Raw genomic sequence first — 19817 nt, 5'->3', positions numbered from 1 at the left:
GCCCAGTGGTTAACGAATCCGACTAGGAGCTATGAGGTTGCGGGTTCTGTCCCTGGCCTCTCTCAGTGGGTTAAGGATCCGGCATTGCAGATGCGACTCGGATCTGGTATTGCTGTGGCTGTGGTGTAGGCCAGCAGCTGCAGCTCTGATTCAACCCCTAGCCTGGGAACTTTCATATGCTGTGGGTGTGACCCTAAAAAGCAAAAAAAAAAAAAAAAGAAAAGAAAGAAAAGTATCCTGATTTAGAAGAAAGCACCTGTTCAAGTTGAATATTGTATGTAACTATGAGTATTTTCCAGAAATGTCAGTCTGCTTTTGCTCTAAAATGAATCAGTGAAGACTTAAACATTCTGCGCTCAGATCCGTGTTTGCCGGGGCAGGGGAAAGATTACAAAGGGGCACGAAGAAGCTGGTGGGGTGATGGGCATTTTCACTCTCTTGATTGCAGTGATGGTTTCATAAGTATGTGAATATATGTCAAAACTCATCAAAATTTATACTTTTGATACATGTGCAGTTTATTATTTTATGAAACATAGTTTATCATATATTGATTATGCTCCAATAAAGTAGTTTTGGAAAATAACTTTTGCGGCTTATGGTGTAGCTAGTATTGAAGTAGCCATGTGCTCCTTTATTACCCAAAGTCCTATTCTCATCTCCCAGGCTTCAGGCAGGTCTCAGACAAACTTGGGTTGGACATTCACAGTGATGGCAGACAGAGGGGTGTTTTTGGAGTCTTTGACAGGGGAAAGAGTTGTTGTTGTATTGCTCTGCTTTGGTTCTTTTCTGGGGGACTTTCTATCAGCAGCTATAAACTGCTACCTTTTTTTTTTTAATTTTTATTTTTTGGCCGTGCCTGTGGCACGCAGATGTTCCAGTGCCAGGGTTTGAGTCCGCACTACAGTAGTGACCTGAGCCACAGCAGTGACAATGCCACATCCTCTAATCACTAGGCCAACCAGCGAACTCCCGAACTGCTTCCTTTTATTTATTTTTATTCATTTATTTTTTTTTACTCCTGCAACTGCGGCATATGGAAGTTCCTGGGCTAGGGGTCCAATCAGAACTGCAGCTGAGATCTGTGCCACAGCCATGGCAACACCAGATCTGAGCCGCATCCGCGAGCCGTGCCGCAGCTGGTGGCACCGCCGGATCCTTAACCCACTGAAGGAGGCCAGGAGTTGAACCCACATCCTTACAGAGACTACATTGGGTCCTTAACCCACTGAGCTACAACAGAAACTCCCCGAATGGCTTCATTTTAATGGTTTATTATCATGTGAGTTTCCTCTTTTTAACTAAAAATTTAATAGAAAATACCACGTTTATTGTAAATATTCAAAAATTGAAACAATAAGAATACTCTCAATCCATTTCCTAGACAAAATATTTTTGATAGTTTGATGTACATCCTTCTAGACTTTATACAGAGGTCTGTGTGTATGTGTGTGTGTGCACGCGCGTGCATGTGCCCACTGTGCATGTGTATTTCTTTTACTTGTATTACTGTATTACTGTCTTCCTGGCAGTAATCCTCTTCCTTCCCTGCCGCTTTTGTGTTAGTGTTGGCTTGAGGCTTAGTTAAGGAAAAAGCATCACATTGAGAAGTCGTCATTACTAGGCACCGGGCACTGACTGGTCAATTTTCAGTTGATCTGGCAGAAGTTGCTGGTGACATTGCTGTAGTATCGAAGCCATGACCTACGTAAAAAGCTTACTTCTTGGTACACATTAGGTCCTCTATATTAAAAAAAAATTTATTATAGTTAATTTAGAGTTTATAATTTATCGTTATTTATAGTTAGTTTACAATGTTCTGTCAATTTCTGCTGTACAGCAAAGCGACGCAGTCATGTCATATATACGTATGTATACTCATTCTTTTTCTCATATTATCTGCCATCATGTTCCATCACAAATGATTGGATATAGTTCCCCATATTTAAAAAAATAGGTCCTCTATATTTAAAAAAATAAGATTGGAAGATTAGCTTCCTATTGTGGGAGAGGATTTGAAGATGAAATCTTCATCAACATTGCATTTTAAAGCCTGTGACCAACAGGGCCAGAGAGAAGGGGTATCTAATTTGCTGCTGTTGCTGTGGTTGGGAAACACATTGAATCGGAGTTGAGGATTTTAAAGAAGGCCAGTTTTTTTTTTTTCTTCAATTTTTGAAAACAATTGAAAAAAATAAAATAAAAGGATCTGGCGTTTCCTCAGCTGTGGCATAGGTCACAGCTGTGGCTTGGATTTGATCCCTGGCCTGGGAACTTCCATATGCCATGGGTGTGGCCATTAAAAAACCCCAACCACTGGGTTCTCTTGGGAAAGTCAGAAAATAAATGCCTCTGAATCGAGGCATAGAGCCCTGTCACCAGTGGGCTGGCTGAACAAAGATAAACTCTAGAGCACAGGCCGTGGACAGGCAGGCCAGAGAGGCCTGCAGGTGTGTTTATATGCACTTTGCAGTGCTTGTAAATTATTCCCATTGACTGCCAACTTCTGAAAATCCGATTTCTCATAAGGGCCTAGATGTCTGGCCTCTGGATGAATAGGAGGACATGGCCACGCTAGGCCCTCCCTCACGGAGGCTGCTGTGCCTTCAGATGGGGCATCTGCCTCTGCCCCTGCTCAGTGGTCTCTGCTCGCTGAGACCACCTTGTCGTCCACTGTGGTCACCTGAGTTGTGACCTCTGGTATAGAATTTACTGCTTGGTTTTGCTTTGGTGTGAGATGAAAGTGATAGCCATTTTTTTTTTGTCAAAAATATAGCACCTAGGACTTCCTGGTGGCTCAGTGGGTTAAGGATCCAGCATTGTCGCTTCTGTGGCTTGGGCTGCTGCTGTGGCGCAGGTTCAATCCCTGGTCCAGGAACTTCCACATACTGCAGGCACGGCCAAAAAAAGAAAAAAAAAAAAAAAAAAAGCACGTTAAACACTGTAAAATACCATTTGACTCATTTCCCTCCAATTTTGATGAGATCCTTTGTTACACCTCAGGAAAGTGGAGATCGGGCTATGAGGATATATCTAATCTCAAGGGGTTGATGATTTTTAGTCATCTTCATGAATTTACTTTTAAGTGGAAGGGAAAATGGTAGTTTTAAATAAAATCCATTTACTTTCAAATGAGTGGTTAAAAATTCATCTGTTAACAGTGTAAGTCAGCAAGAAGTTTTATGAAAACCACTTTGCAAAAAAAAAAAAAAAAAAACAGAACTCAGAGTTCCTGTCATGGCTCAGTAGTTAATGAATCCGACTAGGAACCATGAGGTTGTGGGTTCGATCCCTAGCCTTGCTCAGTGGGTTAAGCAAGCCTTGCTCACGGTGTTGCCGTGAGCTGTGGTGTAGGTTGCAGACGTGGCTCAGATCTGGCGTTGCTGTGGCTCTGGTGTAGGCCAGCAGCTACAGCTCTGATTCGACCCCTAGCCTGGGAACCTCCACAGCCCACAGGAGCGCCCTAGAAAAGGCAAAAAGACAAAAAAAAAAAAAAAAAAAAAAAAAAAACCAAAAAACAAAAACAGAACTCAATTTCTAAACTTCATTCCTATGTAATACATAGTTTTGACAAAATTGTATCTAAAATGACACTGCAATAAGCAGCTTTGAACATGTTCTTTTCTTATTTTTAATTATGTCCTTAGGATGCTTTTCTAGATGAGGTTACTGGATCAAAGGGGATGAGCATTTTTATGGTTCTTGGACTGTTATTCTAAAAAAGATGTAATCAATTTTCACTATCCCTAGCAAGATATGAAGGTGCCTAGTTTTCCTTTCTTCCCAAAACTCTCCCAGGAATGAGTTTTTATAATTTTTATTTATTTGTATAAGAACTAGTAAATGGATTGTATATCTTGAGACTAAAATTTAGACATTTGTATCTGTTAGCTCTTGTTGTATAATAAACCATCCCAAACTCAGTGGCTTAAACAAAAACCATTTATTTTTTTAATTAAAAAAATGATTGCAGTACAGTGGATTTATTTACCATGTTGTGTTAATTTCTGCTGTACAGAAAAGCGATCCAGTTATACATATACATATTATTTTCTGTATTCTTTTCCATTATGGTTTATTATAAGATATTGAGTGTGGTTCCCTGTGTGACATAGTAGGACCTTATTGTTTATCCATCCTATACATAGTAGTTTGCCTCTGCTAGTCCCCAAATCCCAATTACAAAACACATTTGTTATTTCTCACAAGTCTATATTCTGCTGATCTGTGCTGGCTGCAGCTGATCTTGACGGGGTTTGCTTATGTGGCAGCTGTCAGTTGGTGGGTTGGCCGAGGGCTGGCTGGTGGCTCATCTGTCACTGGTGGGCTCTTCTTCATGTGACCTTTCATCCTCAAGCAGGCTAGCCCAGGATTGCCCTCATGGTAAGGCAGGGTTCCAAGAGAGAGAGGGCCACTTGACACCTTGTCTTAGAACTGGCATTTGGTCACTTCTGCCACATTCTATTAGGGGAAAAAAAGCTCAGTCACATTCAAGGGCTGGGGAAAAATAGACTCAACCACTCAAAGTCACATTACAAAGGGTGTGGATACAGGGATGGTGGAAAATCAGGATCATTTTTGCAACTACAAAAACATTTTGCAACTGCAGAAATGTTTGTTATACTACAACATCTACTCTTGTCCTTCAAACTTGCCCTCTTTCAAAGCACTCTACCCAGTCCAGTGATGTACCGACGAATGGAAAAAAAAATAGAGTTCCCTAATGGCTCAGTGGATTAAGGATCTGCATTGTCATTGCTGTGGCCTGGGTCACTGCTATGGCTTGGGTTCAATCCCTGACCTAGGAACTTCTGCATGCCACAGGCATGGCCAAAATAAATAAATAAATAAATAAATAAATAAATAAATAAAAAAGTAGAGCCTTTCTCAGAATCTCCTTGTGGGCGGTGTGGGTTATAAGCCAATTAAGAAAATCAGTTTGTCTGTTAGTCATCCATTTTATCCAACATTCTTGGTTCTAGATAATTTTTGAGGATTTCAAAATACCCAATCCATGATAAAAGAATTTCAAAATTGACCTCCATCAAGAATATTGAAAAGAATGTAGCCAGACTTTGCAATCAACCCAAGCGAAGCATTCTAAAATGTTTAAAACAAAGGCAGTATCCCTGGACTAAATGGAGAGAGCATGACACATCAGTTACTTTGAAGCAATTAACTATTTTGTGTGTGTTTTTTTCTGGAACATTTTTTAAAGCCTTACTTTAGGTGGTATAAATAAATACCTATGGACTACAGAAATGTTTGGGGGTTCAGTATATCCTAATTGAATTCCAAATTAATTGAAAGGAGTTAAGTGTTGACTCTTATTTCTGTTGCAAATTACAGCAAACGAACTGGATTTTGTCTTCATTTTGCTCTTTACATAATGTTTTTGGAGAAAGAGCACATGTTTATTCTAACACCATCCCAGTTCAGTGTTGGCTGTCATGAGGATTTCTAGAACCTAATATCTTAGATAGTGCTTTTGGCAGCCATTTCAGAACCAGTTTAGACAAACTTAGTCACCTAAAGGGAGTTGACTTGGGTTGTCCTTCAGGGTCTGTTACGAAAGAAATATGTACCTATAAAGTTAACCAAGACTTAGTAGTAAGTAAGTAAGACTAAGTAGTAAGACTTAGTGTTAGAATGTCCATCATTTGGCCATATACGTTTGGGTCTAAATCGCCTCCACGTTGGCATTAATGAGAAACTCAGGTGATACAGATTCTGAATATATCCACTTTTTGGCAAAAAATAAAAACCCCTTCATGACTAAGTGCTGTATTGTTGTGAGCCACACGGGAAGTCCATGAGTAAGTGCTATGGGAAGTCAGAAAATAGGAGCAGAGGGAGTTCCTGTCGTGGTGCAGTGGTTGACGAATCCGACTAGGAACCATGAGGTTGCGGGTTCGATCCCTGCCCTTGCTCAGTGGGTTAAGGATCCGGCGTTGCCGTGAGCTGTGGTGTAGGTCGCAGACGAGGCTCGGATCCCACGTTGCTGTAGCTGTGGTATAGGCCGTGGCTACAGCTCCGATTGGACCCCTAGGCTGGGAACCTCTATATGCTGCAGGAGCGGCCCTAGAAAAGGCAAAAAGACATAAAAATAAAAATAAATAAATAAAAAGAAAAGAAAAGAAAATAGGAGCAGAAATCCCTACTCCCAGTATTAGTGATCTTACTCACCTTGGGACAGCTTAAGAGCACTTGTTCATATGAAATGCTACCAAGCACTCAGGTTTGGAGGGTTTTCCAGTCCCAAAATAGAGGGCAGGTTCACTTTGTCGCTCATTAGAAGAGGCTGTCTCCTCTTCCCTTGACCTTAGAGTTCGGTTTAGTGAAGGTCGGTGGACCGGAGGAATGAGAGTAGATAGGCCACATCAGGCTTGGGAACCAACCTGGGCAAAGGATGCTCGATCAGGTGCCTGGGTTGGAACTGTCGGCTGGCTGTGCGTTCATGAACGTGCCACATGTCTTTCTCGCTGGCCCTGTTTCTGTGGCCCCCCAGCAGGTTTCTTTGAGACTTTACATTTGAGCTCAATGGTGCAAAAGATTGGAGATTTGGAATCTGGGAGTCCCAGTGTATGGGCCAGTCATTTCATTTGCCTGAATCCATCTGAATCTCCCCATCTATGAAACAGGCATGAAAAGACCTCCCGGGTTGCTTCATGAATCAAATGAGATAAAGCCGTATAAGAAAGAGTCGTAGCTTGTGTCAATGGAGAGCTTCCTGTGGGCCAGGCACGATACTAAGGGTTTCGGCTGTACTCACTCATTTCCTCCTTCCTGAAATCCTATTGTTTCTGTCTTACAGTTGAGAAAACTGAGAGGCACAGTCTGTGGAAACTGCACCCTCTAAAACACACTCAACAAATGTAAGCTATTGTCTTAATTCTCCTGATAGTGTCTGTTCCTCTGACCGTCGGACCTGGGTCCGGCCAATGCTAGCCCCGGGCAAGATCCCAGGCTGTGTTTTGCTCCACTTCTGGCAAAATCTTCCCTTTCGCCCTCGAAGGTTTCCTGCGGATACCATGACGGTCACGGTGGTGTATGATAACTCCGAGGCCACCGAGCTCTGTGCGGCTCAGCACCTCTACCTCAAGCCCATAGCAAAGCTGATGATCAGCGTCCTGCTCCCGGAGAGCACGGAACCCGTGAGGCCCTTCTCCAACTGGGAGGTCCTTGACCAGCTGAAGAGCCTGATTTGCCCCGACCAGTTCACCACCGTCCGGCTCTCCAAGAGCACCAAGGACTTCATCCGCTTTGAGGGGGAGGCCGAAACGCGAAGTTTGGTTCAGATCCTGAAGGCCAAGTTACACGGGAAGCTCATCAAGCTAAACGGGCTGAAAACAGACCTGAGAGTCGTGGCCACAGATGCCCAGGGAGAGTGGGAACACTTCCCCAAGGAAAGGGGGGCCCCGTCGGCTGATGGGCCCGAGGAGCAGGACCAGGATAAGAGCCCGGATTCTATATACTTTGAAGGCCTACCCTGCAAGTGGTTTGCACCTAAAGGTTCCAGCGGGGAGAAGCCATGCGAGGAGATCCTTCGGGTGGTCTTTGAAAGTTTTGGGAAGATCAAGAATGTGGACATTCCGATGCTCGACCCCTACCGAGAAGTCATGACCGGTGGGAGCTTTGGGGGGCTCAGCTTCGGCTTGCAGACGTTCGAGGCCTTTATACAGTACCAGGAGTCCACGGACTTCGTAAAGGCCATGGAGTCCCTGCGAGGGATGAAGCTGATGCTTAAAGGGGATGATGGGAAGGCTCTGGCGTGTAACATCAAGGTAAGGAGCAGCCAGAGGTATTAAAAAAAGAGGCTCCCCCCGTTCAGGTGGCCCTGCGTAAAGGCTAGAAGGCAGCATCCGGAACACATTTCCTTAGACCCCGCTAGCCTCTGATCCATAGCCGTGGTAAAGATTTGTGTTTTCACTAACAAGGGGCTGTTTCGGGGGGAAAATGCTATCCTCCCGATTTGAACATTCTGCTCTCAGCCTTGCTGCCAGCTGTAGTTTGCAAGCGACGCTTGTTAGAGTCTGGGGGCTCTGTGCCAGCTGCTCGAGGGCATGAAAGGATTCTTCGTGGTCCTTATGGAAGCATCTCATGTGCTTATTCCATCTGACAAGTTGCTGGGAGAGAGGGCAGCCCGCGGCCTGAAACCACGAGGAGAGCGGTTTACTCCCATTTTACTGTCAGGGTCTCAGTTTGCTTTTGTGATGCCTGTCAGGCAAGTTGCTCAAACAGAATCCCAGCAAACCTGGATCCTTTTCTCTCAAAGCCAGCCCGTCTGTCTAGGCATGTCGCGTCATCCCTGTCCGAGGACCTGGTCACCTCCTCGGAGCCTTAATTCAGCAGAAGAAAAAAGTGCAGCCAAACCCTCTTTTTCTCCACATCAGTCTTTAGCATGAGTTTAGACTTTCCGCTTCCACAGCTTCCTGTGTATGAGTGAGTGAGTGAGCGAGCGTGGGTGCTTTAGGAGTGAAGCTCCTTAGGTTAGAATGTATATTTGAAAATTAGGAGGGATGTGGTCACAAGACATACGATACAGCACGTACGCTGCTGACCACCCGCATACCACACCCAGCTTACACAAGAACGCATCACCAGTCCTATGAGCACGTGCTCCCCTCTTGTACCGTCCTCAGTCTCAGGCCCCCTCCCTCCCCTCAGAGATAACTGTGATTTCGGTGTTTATCATTCATGCATATTTCTTTTTTTTTTTGTCTTTTTAGGGCCACACCCACAGCATATGAGGTTCCCAGGCTAGGGGGGTTGAATTGGAGCTGTAGCTGCCAGCCTACAGCACACCCACGGCAAGGCCTGATCCGAGCCGAGTCTGTGACCTGTGCCACAGCTCACAGCAGTGTCGGATCCTTAACCCACTGAGCGAGGCCAGGGATCAAACCTGTGTCCTCATGGATACAGGTTGGGTTCGTAACCACTGAGTCATGATGGGAACTCCATGCATATTTAACTACCTACTTCTGCCTCCTTTTCTTTTTTTCTTTTCTTTTCTTTCTTTCTTTTTTTTTTTTTTTTTTTTCTTTTTAGGGCCACGCCCACAGCACGTGGAAGTTCCCAGGCTAGGGGTTGAATTGGAGCTGTAGCTGCCAGCCTACAGCACAGCCACAGCAAGGCCTGATCCGAGCCACATCTGCTACCTACACCACAGCTCCCAGCAGTGCCGGATCCTTAACCCACTGAGCAAGGCCAGGGATCGAACCTGCAACCTCATGGATACTAGGCGGATTCATTTCTGCTGCGTCACTATGGGAACTCCTGCCTCCTTTTATCTTTTAAGCAAATTTACTTGTAGTGCCTCCATCTGACTTTCACTTTATTTAAAGATTTTCAAAGTTGTTTAATAATCACTGTAGTCAGATCTTCTATCTCATTTGGTCAGTCTTCTTACATCTTTGCTCCCCCACCTGTTTTGGGGTTGTTTTTGTCTCCCAGGATTAAAAAATATATATGTTAAGTCAGTTAATGAGTATAACAGACCAGAGGTAATATACTCATTTCCTTTAAAACCCGTGCCCTAACGGCACTGTGATGCCACCTTTGGCTGTCAAGTGAGCTCTTCAAGGGTTCTGCCAAAGAAAATTCTGGAGCCCCACAAGGACAGTCTGGCAGGTGACTAAGAAGCAATGGAATAGTCTAGGTCCTGGGATGCAGAGAAGGCATTTTTCATTCCTTTAGTTTGGCATCACTCCATACAAATGAGGACACACTTTTCTGTTGTTTGGGGGCAGGTTATGTTCGATACAACCAAACACTTCAGCGAAGGCGCTATAAGGAGGCGGAATCAAGAAAGGCTGAAATTACAGGAGCTGGAGGAAGAAAGGAAAAAAGAAAAGAAGAGAGAAGAGGAAGAGGCTGAAAGGTGAGGAGACGGACGTCAATGCCGAGGGTCTTTTTTTCTTTTTTCCTTTGCATTTATAGATTTATCCCTTCAGGGGACTGGCTACGCTTGATAGCCCGGCGGCGGGGAGCAGGAATGGGTGCAGCTTGGACAACTACGTGGAAGCCTGCGGTCTTTCTGCTGTGTTGTTTGTTACATAACCCAAATCGGGAAAACGGTTCAAAACAAGAGACCTGAAAAGTAGGCTTGTCGGGAGGAACAAGTAATGAGAAATAGTGGGACCAGCCAGATTAAGATGTCTGGGAGGAAATGGTGATTTTAAAAAAAAAGACCAGGAACCTTTTTTTTTTTTTTTTTTTTTGTCTTTTCTGGGGCCACACCCGTGGCATATGCAGGTTCCCAGGCTAGCGGTCGAATCAGAGCTGTAGCCTCTGGCCTGCGCCACAGCCACAGCCACAGCCACGGGGGATCCGAGCCGCGTCTGCGACCCGCACCACAGCTCCCAGAAACGCCGGATCCTTGACCCACCAAGCAAGGTGGCGGAGGGGGTCAAACCCTCATCCTTGTGGTTATTGGTTGGGTTCTTAACCCGCTGAGCCACAACAGGAACTCCCAAGACCAGGAACTTTTAGAGTGAACATGCTAGCCTACCACCTTAAAAGTGTCACCAATTTCCCTAAAGTGTACCAAATTTTACCTCGCCTCTCAGTTGAAATTTGGGGAAGAAGTCTTTTTAGGTCTGGAGAAGATTTTCTTCCTAAAAATGGTCAGTAACCCAACTAACCCACAGGCCAGAAGGCATGGATTTGTTGAGACTATTTTTTCTTATTGGCCCAAGTGCTTTCTGTGAATTGCAGGAACCTCCATATTTCTTTCTCTGAGCGTCTCATTGCTGGGTGTACGAGCTCGTGTCTGGACAGGCTACTGGCCTGCCAGAGCTTTGCCAGGAGGGGACACATGCGCCAGAACTACAGGGCTGCCAAAAGCAGTTGGACCTCCCGGCTCCTCCCCTTTGCATGTTGCTTCTTCCATTGTTTATGCAAATGCTAGGCGTTCAAAGGAGGAGTTAAAGGATCCCCTTCCGCATGCCTCGCACTTTTTTTGGCTGGCTGTCGAGTGCCAGGAGTTACTTGAGGTCATGTCTGTGACACTTGGCCAGAAGCTGAGCACAGTCAAGCTAATGATCCCCCCCATTTTCCAGATCGAGCGTGCCGTTTAGATCATCCTCCAATTTTTGGCCAAGTCCTCCCTCCGCTACTCGTCTTTTTGTGCCCCCCTCTTCGCCCCCTTTTCCATGGTTCCATGAGGGCCTAACCCAAACAGCTCACTTTGTCGGAAATCGGCTGAAAAATAAGCCCATTTTCTTCGAAACCGGGATGTTCTTGTGACAGTGCACTAAGCAGTCTGTACCAAACCTCCCTTAAGGTTTTCTTTTTTTTTTTTTTTTTTTGTCTTTTTGCTATTTCTTTGGGCCACTCCCGCGGCATATGGAGGTTCCCAGGCTAGGGGGTCCAATCGGAGCTGTAGCCACTGGCCTACGCCAGAGCCACAGCAATGCCAGATCTGAGCCACGTCTGTGACCTACACCACAGCTCACGACAACACCGGATCCTTAACCCACTGAGCAAGGCCAGGGATCGAACCCGCAACCTCATGGTTCCTAGTCGGATTCATTAACCACTGCGCCACGACGGGAACTCCCCCTTAAGGTTTTCTGAGTGCCCTGGCTTACCTTTATTTGCCTCTGCGAAAGCAACTCATGGAAAGTTTTGATTTCAAGAGCAATGAAAGCATCACAGTGAAAGCAGGATCCACGGCTCTCTGCTTGTGGTCTGAGAAGGTGGGGGCTGGAGGCCCCTCCTTTGAATTTAGTAGCCTTTGTTAAAATTTTTGTCTTTTGTCTTTTTAGGGCCGCACCCATGGTGTATGGAGGTTCCCAGGCTAGGAGTCGGATCGGAGCTGAAGCCGGTGGCCTACACCACAGCCACAGCAACAAGAGATCCAAGCCGCATCTGTGACCTACACCACGGCTCACGGCAACGCCAGATCCTCAACCCACTGAGCAAGGCCAAGGATGGAACCCACATCCCCATGGATGCTAGTCGGGTTCCTTAACCACTGAGCCACGACGGGAACTCCCTTTTCTTTTGTTCTTTTTTTTCTTTTTGGATACTCTCTCGACATAAGCTCTCCATGTTTCTAACTGCTCAACTTAATCATGCGTCTTTCCCCTGGACCGACGTTCCCTGTGCCTCCTATCATCAGCTGTCTAATGTCCGGCCCTGGGGTTTCGCAGTGAGGGATTTCTGGAGGCTGGGGAGCGGGGGGAGCAAATGCCTGGTGCACACCTGCTGAATGGCCCACTTTCCTGATCATTGTCCAGAAAAAGAAGAGAGGAGGAGAGGAAAGCCCAGGAAAAGAGGAAAAAGGCCAGGGTCAGGAGGCGTGCCCTGAAGGAGAGACACCGGCAAAGGAAACAGAAGGACCCCACCAGAGGCGAGGCACCTCTGGAGGCCGCCGCCCCGGCGGAGCACTGGGAGGAGACGAAGGACCTGCTGGCTTGGAGGCGGGTGGAGGCCCTCCGGCTGCTGCGGGCGCTCCTGAGGAAGATTGCAGCGGCGCTCTGTCCGGGTTCTCCGGTTTGGGTAGGTACTGACCTTCCCGAGCCCCACACTTTCCTTTTTAAAAAGCGGCCTATTTCACATCCCCTGCGTGGAAGACTCCCTGCATTCACGGGGGTTCGTTTTCAGCAGGCAGATCTCTAAGACCCCCGGGGGCACCTTTCCCCCGGCCCTCTGGCACACACACTCTGTGCTCCTAAACCTCAGCACGCTTTCACCCAGGGTGAGGCAGCTCGTGTATCTACTCGCCTCAATTCCCAAGGATATGACAGCAAATGCCAGGGGGAAGAAGTGGATGGCGTGGGCGTTTGGTTGGTGGTCCTCCCTGAACTCACCTCGGCCATTCATCAGCCACAGGCTTGGATGAGAAGGGAGATCCTTGAACAGAGACCTTTATGGAGCAAGCTCACGTTGGTCGAACCTTAAACTATTTGCTAAGGAATATCTTATATCACAGGCCAATTGTTTAGTTTGGAGCGTCTCCATTTTGGAAGGTTTTTCCCCTCCCATTTAGGGTCGTCCTAAAGAGCCAGACTCGGCAGATGTGCCAGAGGGAAGGCCAGAAAGGCCTCCTAAAGTGTTCATTTGAAAATCCACATTCAGGAGTTCCTGTCGTGGCGCAGCGGAAATGAATCCAACTAGCTACCGTGTGGTTGCGGGGGTCCATCCCTGACCTCGCTCAGTGGGTTAAGGATCTGGTGTTGCCGGAGCTGTGGTGTAGGTCGCAGACGCAGCTTGGATCTGGTGTGGCTGTGGCCGTGGTATAGGCTGGCGGCTCCAGCTCTGATTAGACCCCTGGCCTGGGAACCTCCATATGCTGTGGGTGCGGCCCTAAAAGAACAAAAAGACCAAAAAAAAAAAAAAAAAAGACAACCTACTAATGGGTGAAAATGTTGCAACTAACAAGGGCTTAATCTCCAAAAAGAAAAAAATCCACATTCAGCATTCTTAAGGATGAAGAGTGAATGGCATTCGTTTTATAGAGTTCATTTTTTTTTTCTTTTTAGGGCCGCACCTGCAGCATGTGGAAGTTCCCAGGCTAGGGGTCGAGTCAGAGCTGCAGCTGCCGGCCTACACCACAGCCACAGCCACGCCGGATCCGAGCCTCATCCGCAACCTACACCACGGCTCATGGCAATGCCAGATCTTTAACTCACTGAGTGGGGCCAGGGATCGAATCAACGTCTTCCTGGATACTAGCTGGGTCCTTAATCTGCTGAGCCACAATGGGAACTCCTGTAGAGCATTTCTTATTCCTCTTCATGTCCCCAGCCCCTAGCACAGTACCCGGAACAGTTAGGTAGACTCATCCTTTGGGAACAAAGGCAAAAGGGTCCTGTGCTTTGAAGGGAGGTAAACCGTGGTGCCTTCTGACATAAGGACGGCCCCAGACCTGGTAAAAACAGCTCATTTTAGACATGAATTTTTTGTTCCTCCTGTTGCTTCAGTGCAGTGTTTTTCCTAATTTGGACCTAGTCTAGGCGAAATTAGAGACCTCTTCAGAACCATGTGAGAGAAGCCCCATTTTTCTTGGAAATGTTTAATCTGTTTAGTGTTTCATGTGAAATGATGAACCTTTTTCTTTGAAGGAGCCCATGTGGTTTCATCCACAGGTGGTAGATATTGCAGGCTCCGGAGCTGACCGTGCTGCAGGGACCACATCGGGAGGTGCGACGAAAGAAGAGTTAAACACACAGTATCTTCAAAACCAGGAGGAGGTGCCAGGATACCAGGTTTCCAAGTCCGACACCAAACGAAGACAAAAAATGAAGAAAAGAGGAAGGGCTCACCAGCGTAAATCTTCCCCCCATCATAGGGGGAAAAAGTTAAGATATTCAGCTAGAAAAGAGAGACCTGGAAAGTTATTATCCAATGACCACAACCACAGTTTGGTCCCCGACCCGAAGGCCTCACCAATTGCAATGATTCAGGGTCCGTCTCTTGAGAAAGAAGACCCCCATGGTTCTGATAAGTCCTGTTCTCCCGGATTATCCGAGAGAGACCGTGGCAGGAAACAGAAGATCTATGAAACCGACGAATTTATTGATTATCTTCTAAACTATTACCAAACTCCAAAATATGCCCGTATCTGCCTAGAGCCCCGTCACACAACAAGCACGTGTCAGTGGCAGAGGGCTGTCCGTGTTAAAGGAAATGGCTTTCAAATCAGTCTGAGAAAACGGAAGTGTCCCTCAACCAGTGTGAGCCAAAGGCAAAGCCTGGGCAGCAGCGAACAGGTGCAAGAAGATGATCCCTGGCCAAAGACGTGGCTTCCAGATCCTGGGCAGAGACCCCAAGAGAGAGGGCACGTGGATTACGCTGCGGAACGGACTCAGGACTTTCAGTATCTCTGCAAGGACATGGCCAGGGAAGCTGGTGATCAGCTGTCCCCACCAGACGGAAGGAGCCATCTGTTGGAAAAGACGCACGCTCACCAGGTCAGAGACTCCAGATCCCCAAGTCCGAGCCAGGTTTCTTCGCCCAGCAGGTCGGCAGACTTCGATTTGGTGCTGACAGATTTCTTAGAGGAAATCAGCAGTGATTCTGAATGCTTCAGCGAAATCCTTAGCGAAAACCAAGAGGAGAAGGAGAAGTCTGTGGCCACGGAGGATAGCTCCCCGGAGCAGGGGTCGCTTGATGCAGATGAAGGCACCCCTTGTGATCCAGAAATGAGGTCAAGTCCGCAGCCCTTGTACGCACAGTGGAAAGATGATGGGGAGAAAAGACACTCTCCGTACAAGCTCAGGAAACCGGGCAAGAGGTCTCAGTATGAACCGAGATGTTCATGGCTTGAGGATGAAAACGAGTCCATGACCGATGAGAAGGGCAACAGCAGAAAGAGGGGAGTACCAGCCCCCAGGTACTTGTTTGATAAAGGCTACTGCCACGAATCCCGTCCCGGCGCACAATTCGACAACATGGCCAGAAAGAGGAGGCGGTTGACTGACGGTACCTTTGACTATAGGCCCTTTCGTGTGCCAATGACATCATCCAAAAGGGCTAATGCTTCCTACCTGATGGATTTTCCCAAAAGAAGAGAGACTCTGCGGAAGTCAGAATATACCCAGGAAGCAAGAAGGTTTGAGAGACACGACAATTCCGAAGAGGTCACGCTGAATTCTGTCAATTATTATGTTCGACAGAAAAGTCAGGAGCACATGGACTATGGAAGCTGCTTTGGAAACAACTACACTAGTTCTTTCTATTTTCCAATGTTTTGAGGGTCTCTTAGGCCAGGATACCCTTATTCACGGTGAAAAGATTTGCAAGAAGAAAATGTAAAACCAAACGTAGCCATGTAGATAGATAGCAGCCACAGAGCAAGAGAGCAACTCTTAGGAGCTTTGCGCAAGGTCAAATGCAAAACCCTGTTGGTCTTGCCAAAGGATAGATCAAAGCGACTGCAGGTGTGTTGGCAGGCTTTGGAAACGCACAACATCCCGATCCTGAAGCTTAGTAAAACAATGTGCTTACAAAACCTCTTTATTCAAGAACAGGCATTTCTATAGTTCGAGGGCAACTCTAATTGGGTGCCGGCAAAGGAGCAACTTAACATGGAGAGGAGTTAAGATAGCCTTCTGTGGCTCTGTAGCTGTCATAACGTTATCATTTAGCATCATTTATCTTCCAAGGGGATGGCAATGAAAGAATAAGAGTCTTTTCGCTTGTTCTTTGATTTGGTCAGAGCGCCATGTTCAGCAACCAACTTTTCCTGACTTTGGTCTGTCTAAAAATTCTTATAGATAAAAGAAGAGAGACGACAGCTAGAACATAAAACGGACTTCTTCATGACATTAGAGGGTTTCATGAGCACCCACCCGAAGGACATTAATCTTGTGAATATGTTCATAGGACTCAAAGGGTTGTCCTTTTAGAAACAAAGCCTTAGAAGGAGAATCTGAAAGGGGCTCCGATTGCCCTGTGAGGCTGAAATAGGTAGTGAACCATCTGCAGAGTTGTTTTTTGGGGAGAACCCCCTGTCATTCCATCCTAGAAAAGCAACAGGATTGAGGTGATACAGCATGGGATTTGCAAAAGGAAATATCGAACCATGCTGGGGCACCCATAATGGCACTCGCTTGGGAAGAGAGGGCGTGACAGTATTCCATTTCAGGTTATGTAATCTTTTCACTCAGGGTTGGGTGACATCAGTTTGTAAAAAGCCACTGAATATCCCCAAACTGACTTTTATAAAACAGTAACAAGTGCCTCATCAATCCTCAATGCCATGGAGTTAGGAAGAGTCAAGGGCAAAGCCCATAGTTTTCTAGCTGGGGAAAAATTGTATGTGTGCAGGATTTGTAAACTCTTAACATAAGCAATTTATCTTTTTACCTACCGGTTTTGGACCTCTTGAATATGTTTTTAAATTGAGATATTTTATAGATTCGTAGAGACTCACGTCTTAATGCAGCGCACGTTCTGTGGAAAGCTCGGCTGATTTCATTCTGCCTTATGTTGGATTTCGGACTTCAGGGGGCAGTAGATGGCTTTTCTCTTCCAACCAAGCGTTAGCTGACGTGGCAATTGATGACATCAGTAAGATCAGACCGCCTGCAGCAGGGAAAGGTGATTTTAATCCACCGAAGTAGTGGAAGGCAACATTTTCACATGACATGAGTCATTTCAAACAGTCTTGATGGTCTGGAAAAGTACCAGCTGATAAAGCCAAGGCAAGCGCAGAATGACGAGGCGACCTGGTATCTGAAGCGGCTATAAAATCTTCAAATTAATCTCAAGTAAGAGTTGTTTTGTTGATCTCTTCTAATCACACGGGCTAGAGGTCCGCCAGCACAGGCAAAAGTTCGGAAATGAATGTTACATAGCAGATAAAGTTTATTATTCACATGATGATAACCAATGACTGATCTTTATTCGGTTCTACTTGCAAGCCAGTGACTCTGCCATCCAAACCAGGCTGGGCTTCTGTCAAATCTGAAAAAATCGCTCCTAGGATGAGTGCCTTTTCTCCTCTGAGGACTAGTAATGACTCTTAATGTTCAGTGTACTGTTGTCCGGAGTAGCCTTTTAAACTACCAACAGCTTGTATTTTTGTCAGATAACTTTTGGTAACCAGGTATTATTCTCCTCCAATGAGACCCCACCTCCTTATTTTTTCATGTTTTTGTGCCCTTGAAACAAAGAACGTAATGGGTTTGTAATGGAAAGCAGCTATGCTTGCTTTGGGGAAAAAAAAAAAAATCTCAATCTCTTCTGTCACTTCATTTTTCTTTGCAGAGATGTTAGGCATGAAAACGGTTTGCTGCTCAGTAACCAGACATTAAAAAAAGAAATTGCAGAATACAGCATGTATAATTAAAAGTTATTTTGTATAATAGAACTGGTGCTAAGTCACTTCCATATAATATTTTTGTCTTGTTTGGTTTGCTAAACACCATCCTGTGACCTAGAAGAAAGCGAAAATACTGGTTTTATGTTTACTTTCCGTACAACCTTGGATGTTTATGTCTTGTGGTAAATGCATTCTAGATTTGAGTAAACCTCTTTTTTTTTTGGTGTATGTAAGCCTTGAACGAAGAAGAGAACAACTTATGCCGAACTTTTCGAATAAGCGGCTTGGTAAGGGACGAGATAGAATGGAAGATGCTGTAATCCCTTTCTGATAACATTGTTATTCTTCGTTGTGCTGTTATTTAAGTGGTGCAGAAGTATTTTCTCCCATTGTCTTTTGATGTCCAACTAAGTAAGGGCCTGAACTTTAAACTGTGTCTTTTTCAATAGATGTTTTCATGTTTCCCCTTGTATGTGCTGCAATAGTGCTCTAAGAAAGCTAAAAAAATCTGTCAATGTGTTTTTGTTCAATTTGCTTGAATTTCTCAGGTAGAAAGCCATATCACCTGGTCATTTTGAAAATAAGAACCAAATAAATGTATTTGTATTTGTTGCAAGACCATGCGAAATGTTAACTTTTAAATAAATGCTGATAATTCCACTTTGGTGTGGGGGGGGTTTCTACCCGCAGTATATGCTGCTTTGCTCTAACGTTGCTGATCCTTTTTCTCGTTTGCATTGTTAGGGAAATAATACATATTTGATTTTCAAATATATTAAAAATAAAATTGTCATAGTGAAGAGTCTTTGTTCATTGACCTCATGTATTGGCTAGGATGTGGCACATCTACAATGACGTTTTTTCTATGATGGTATCCATGTCTAGCTTCAATTTCAATTTTTTTTTTTTTGTCTTTTTAGGGCCGCACCTGCAGCATATGGAAGTTTCCAGGCTAGAGGTCCAATCAGAGCTACAGCTGCCAGCCTACATCACAGCCACAGCCATGTCAGATCCGAGCCGCATCTGCAACCTACACCACAGCTCATGGCAACACTGGATCCTTAACCCACAGAGCGAGGCCAGGGATCGAACCTGCATCCTCATGGATACGAGTCAGGTTTGTTACCCCAAAGCCACGACGGGAACGCCATCAATATTGTTTTGATGCAACTTTCCCCTTCATGGTGTGAGTTCATGGGAATCAACTGTCAGGGCTCCTGGAAACCACTGGTGTATTTTCATTTGGGATAAATTAAAATCCCAAATTTGGACTTAAGACTGCCCTCCCCTCAGGAGAGGTTTTAAAGTTAAGGTAGCAAAATGGACGCCAGGGAATTTCATCTCAGCCCTTCAGGCCCGAGTGCAAGTGTTCAAGGTGTGCAGTGTCCCAAAACGAGTGTGGGTGTGGGGTGGGCTCTAGTCACAGAAGCGAGGGTCTTTAGTCAGTCAGCCTTTGAGCCCTTAAGAGTGAACTGTATTTTCACGTGACACGTAAAGCAGCCGCCTCTAAGGATTCACTAAGGCAGTCTGCACACTCGGGGCACTTTGGAGCTGAAAGGGTTCTCGTTGGATTCAAACAGCTCATTCAAGACAACAAGGGCTATTCTTGCTTGTTCTGGATCAAGGATTTGCATGCAGTTTGGCCCTCTGAGGTAAGTAAAGAACAGGACATTATGTGACATTATGTAGAGAAGCCAGAGAAAGTGTAAACTCGGAGTTAAAGCTGCTGGACCCATAGATGCTGGGGCTGAGAACAAAGTGCCTGGGCAGGGGCTGGAAAAAGGCAGGGGGGTGGGGGTGGGCCAAGGGCTGTTCACCTGACCCCTCTCCTGCCCTGTGGGGAGGGGGTGTGGGGGTGGTGGTAACCTCTAGCTCATCTTTTTTTTTTTTTTGTCTTTGTGCCATTTCTTGAGCCGCTCCCGCAGCATATGGAGGTTCCCAGGCTAGGGGTTGAATCGGAGCTGTAGCCACCAGCCTACGCCAGAGCCACAACGCAGGATCCGAGCCGCGTCTGCAACCTACACAGCTCACGGCAACGCCGGAT

General features: G+C 45.9%; 1 protein-coding gene across 4 annotated transcripts in view; it reads left to right on the top strand.

The window, feature by feature from the left end:
• AKAP17B (A kinase (PRKA) anchor protein 17B) overlaps window positions 1-18569 on the top strand; it is a 127690-nt gene extending 109121 nt beyond the window's left edge. For 2 of the 4 annotated variants that reach the window (XM_021080243.1, XM_013986379.2), the window contains 5 exons: window positions 6815-6875; window positions 7016-7784; window positions 9750-9880; window positions 12243-12504; window positions 14070-18569. In XM_021080243.1, the coding sequence (XP_020935902.1) occupies window positions 6874-6875; window positions 7016-7784; window positions 9750-9880; window positions 12243-12504; window positions 14070-15701 (2796 nt within the window). In that variant the 5' untranslated portion in view covers window positions 6815-6873 and the 3' untranslated portion in view covers window positions 15702-18569. Of the gene's footprint in view, window positions 1-6814; window positions 7785-9749; window positions 9881-12242; window positions 12505-14069 lie in introns of all 4 variants that reach the window. The other 2 variants (XM_021080242.1, XM_003135332.4) reach the window with 1 other exon arrangement.

The sequence above is a fragment of the Sus scrofa genome, chromosome X (genome assembly GCF_000003025.6).
Source record: "Sus scrofa isolate TJ Tabasco breed Duroc chromosome X, Sscrofa11.1, whole genome shotgun sequence".
NCBI lineage: Eukaryota > Metazoa > Chordata > Mammalia > Artiodactyla > Suidae > Sus > Sus scrofa.
The sequence above is the reverse complement of the archived record's forward strand: the minus strand, read 5'-3'. Positions and strand labels throughout refer to the sequence as shown.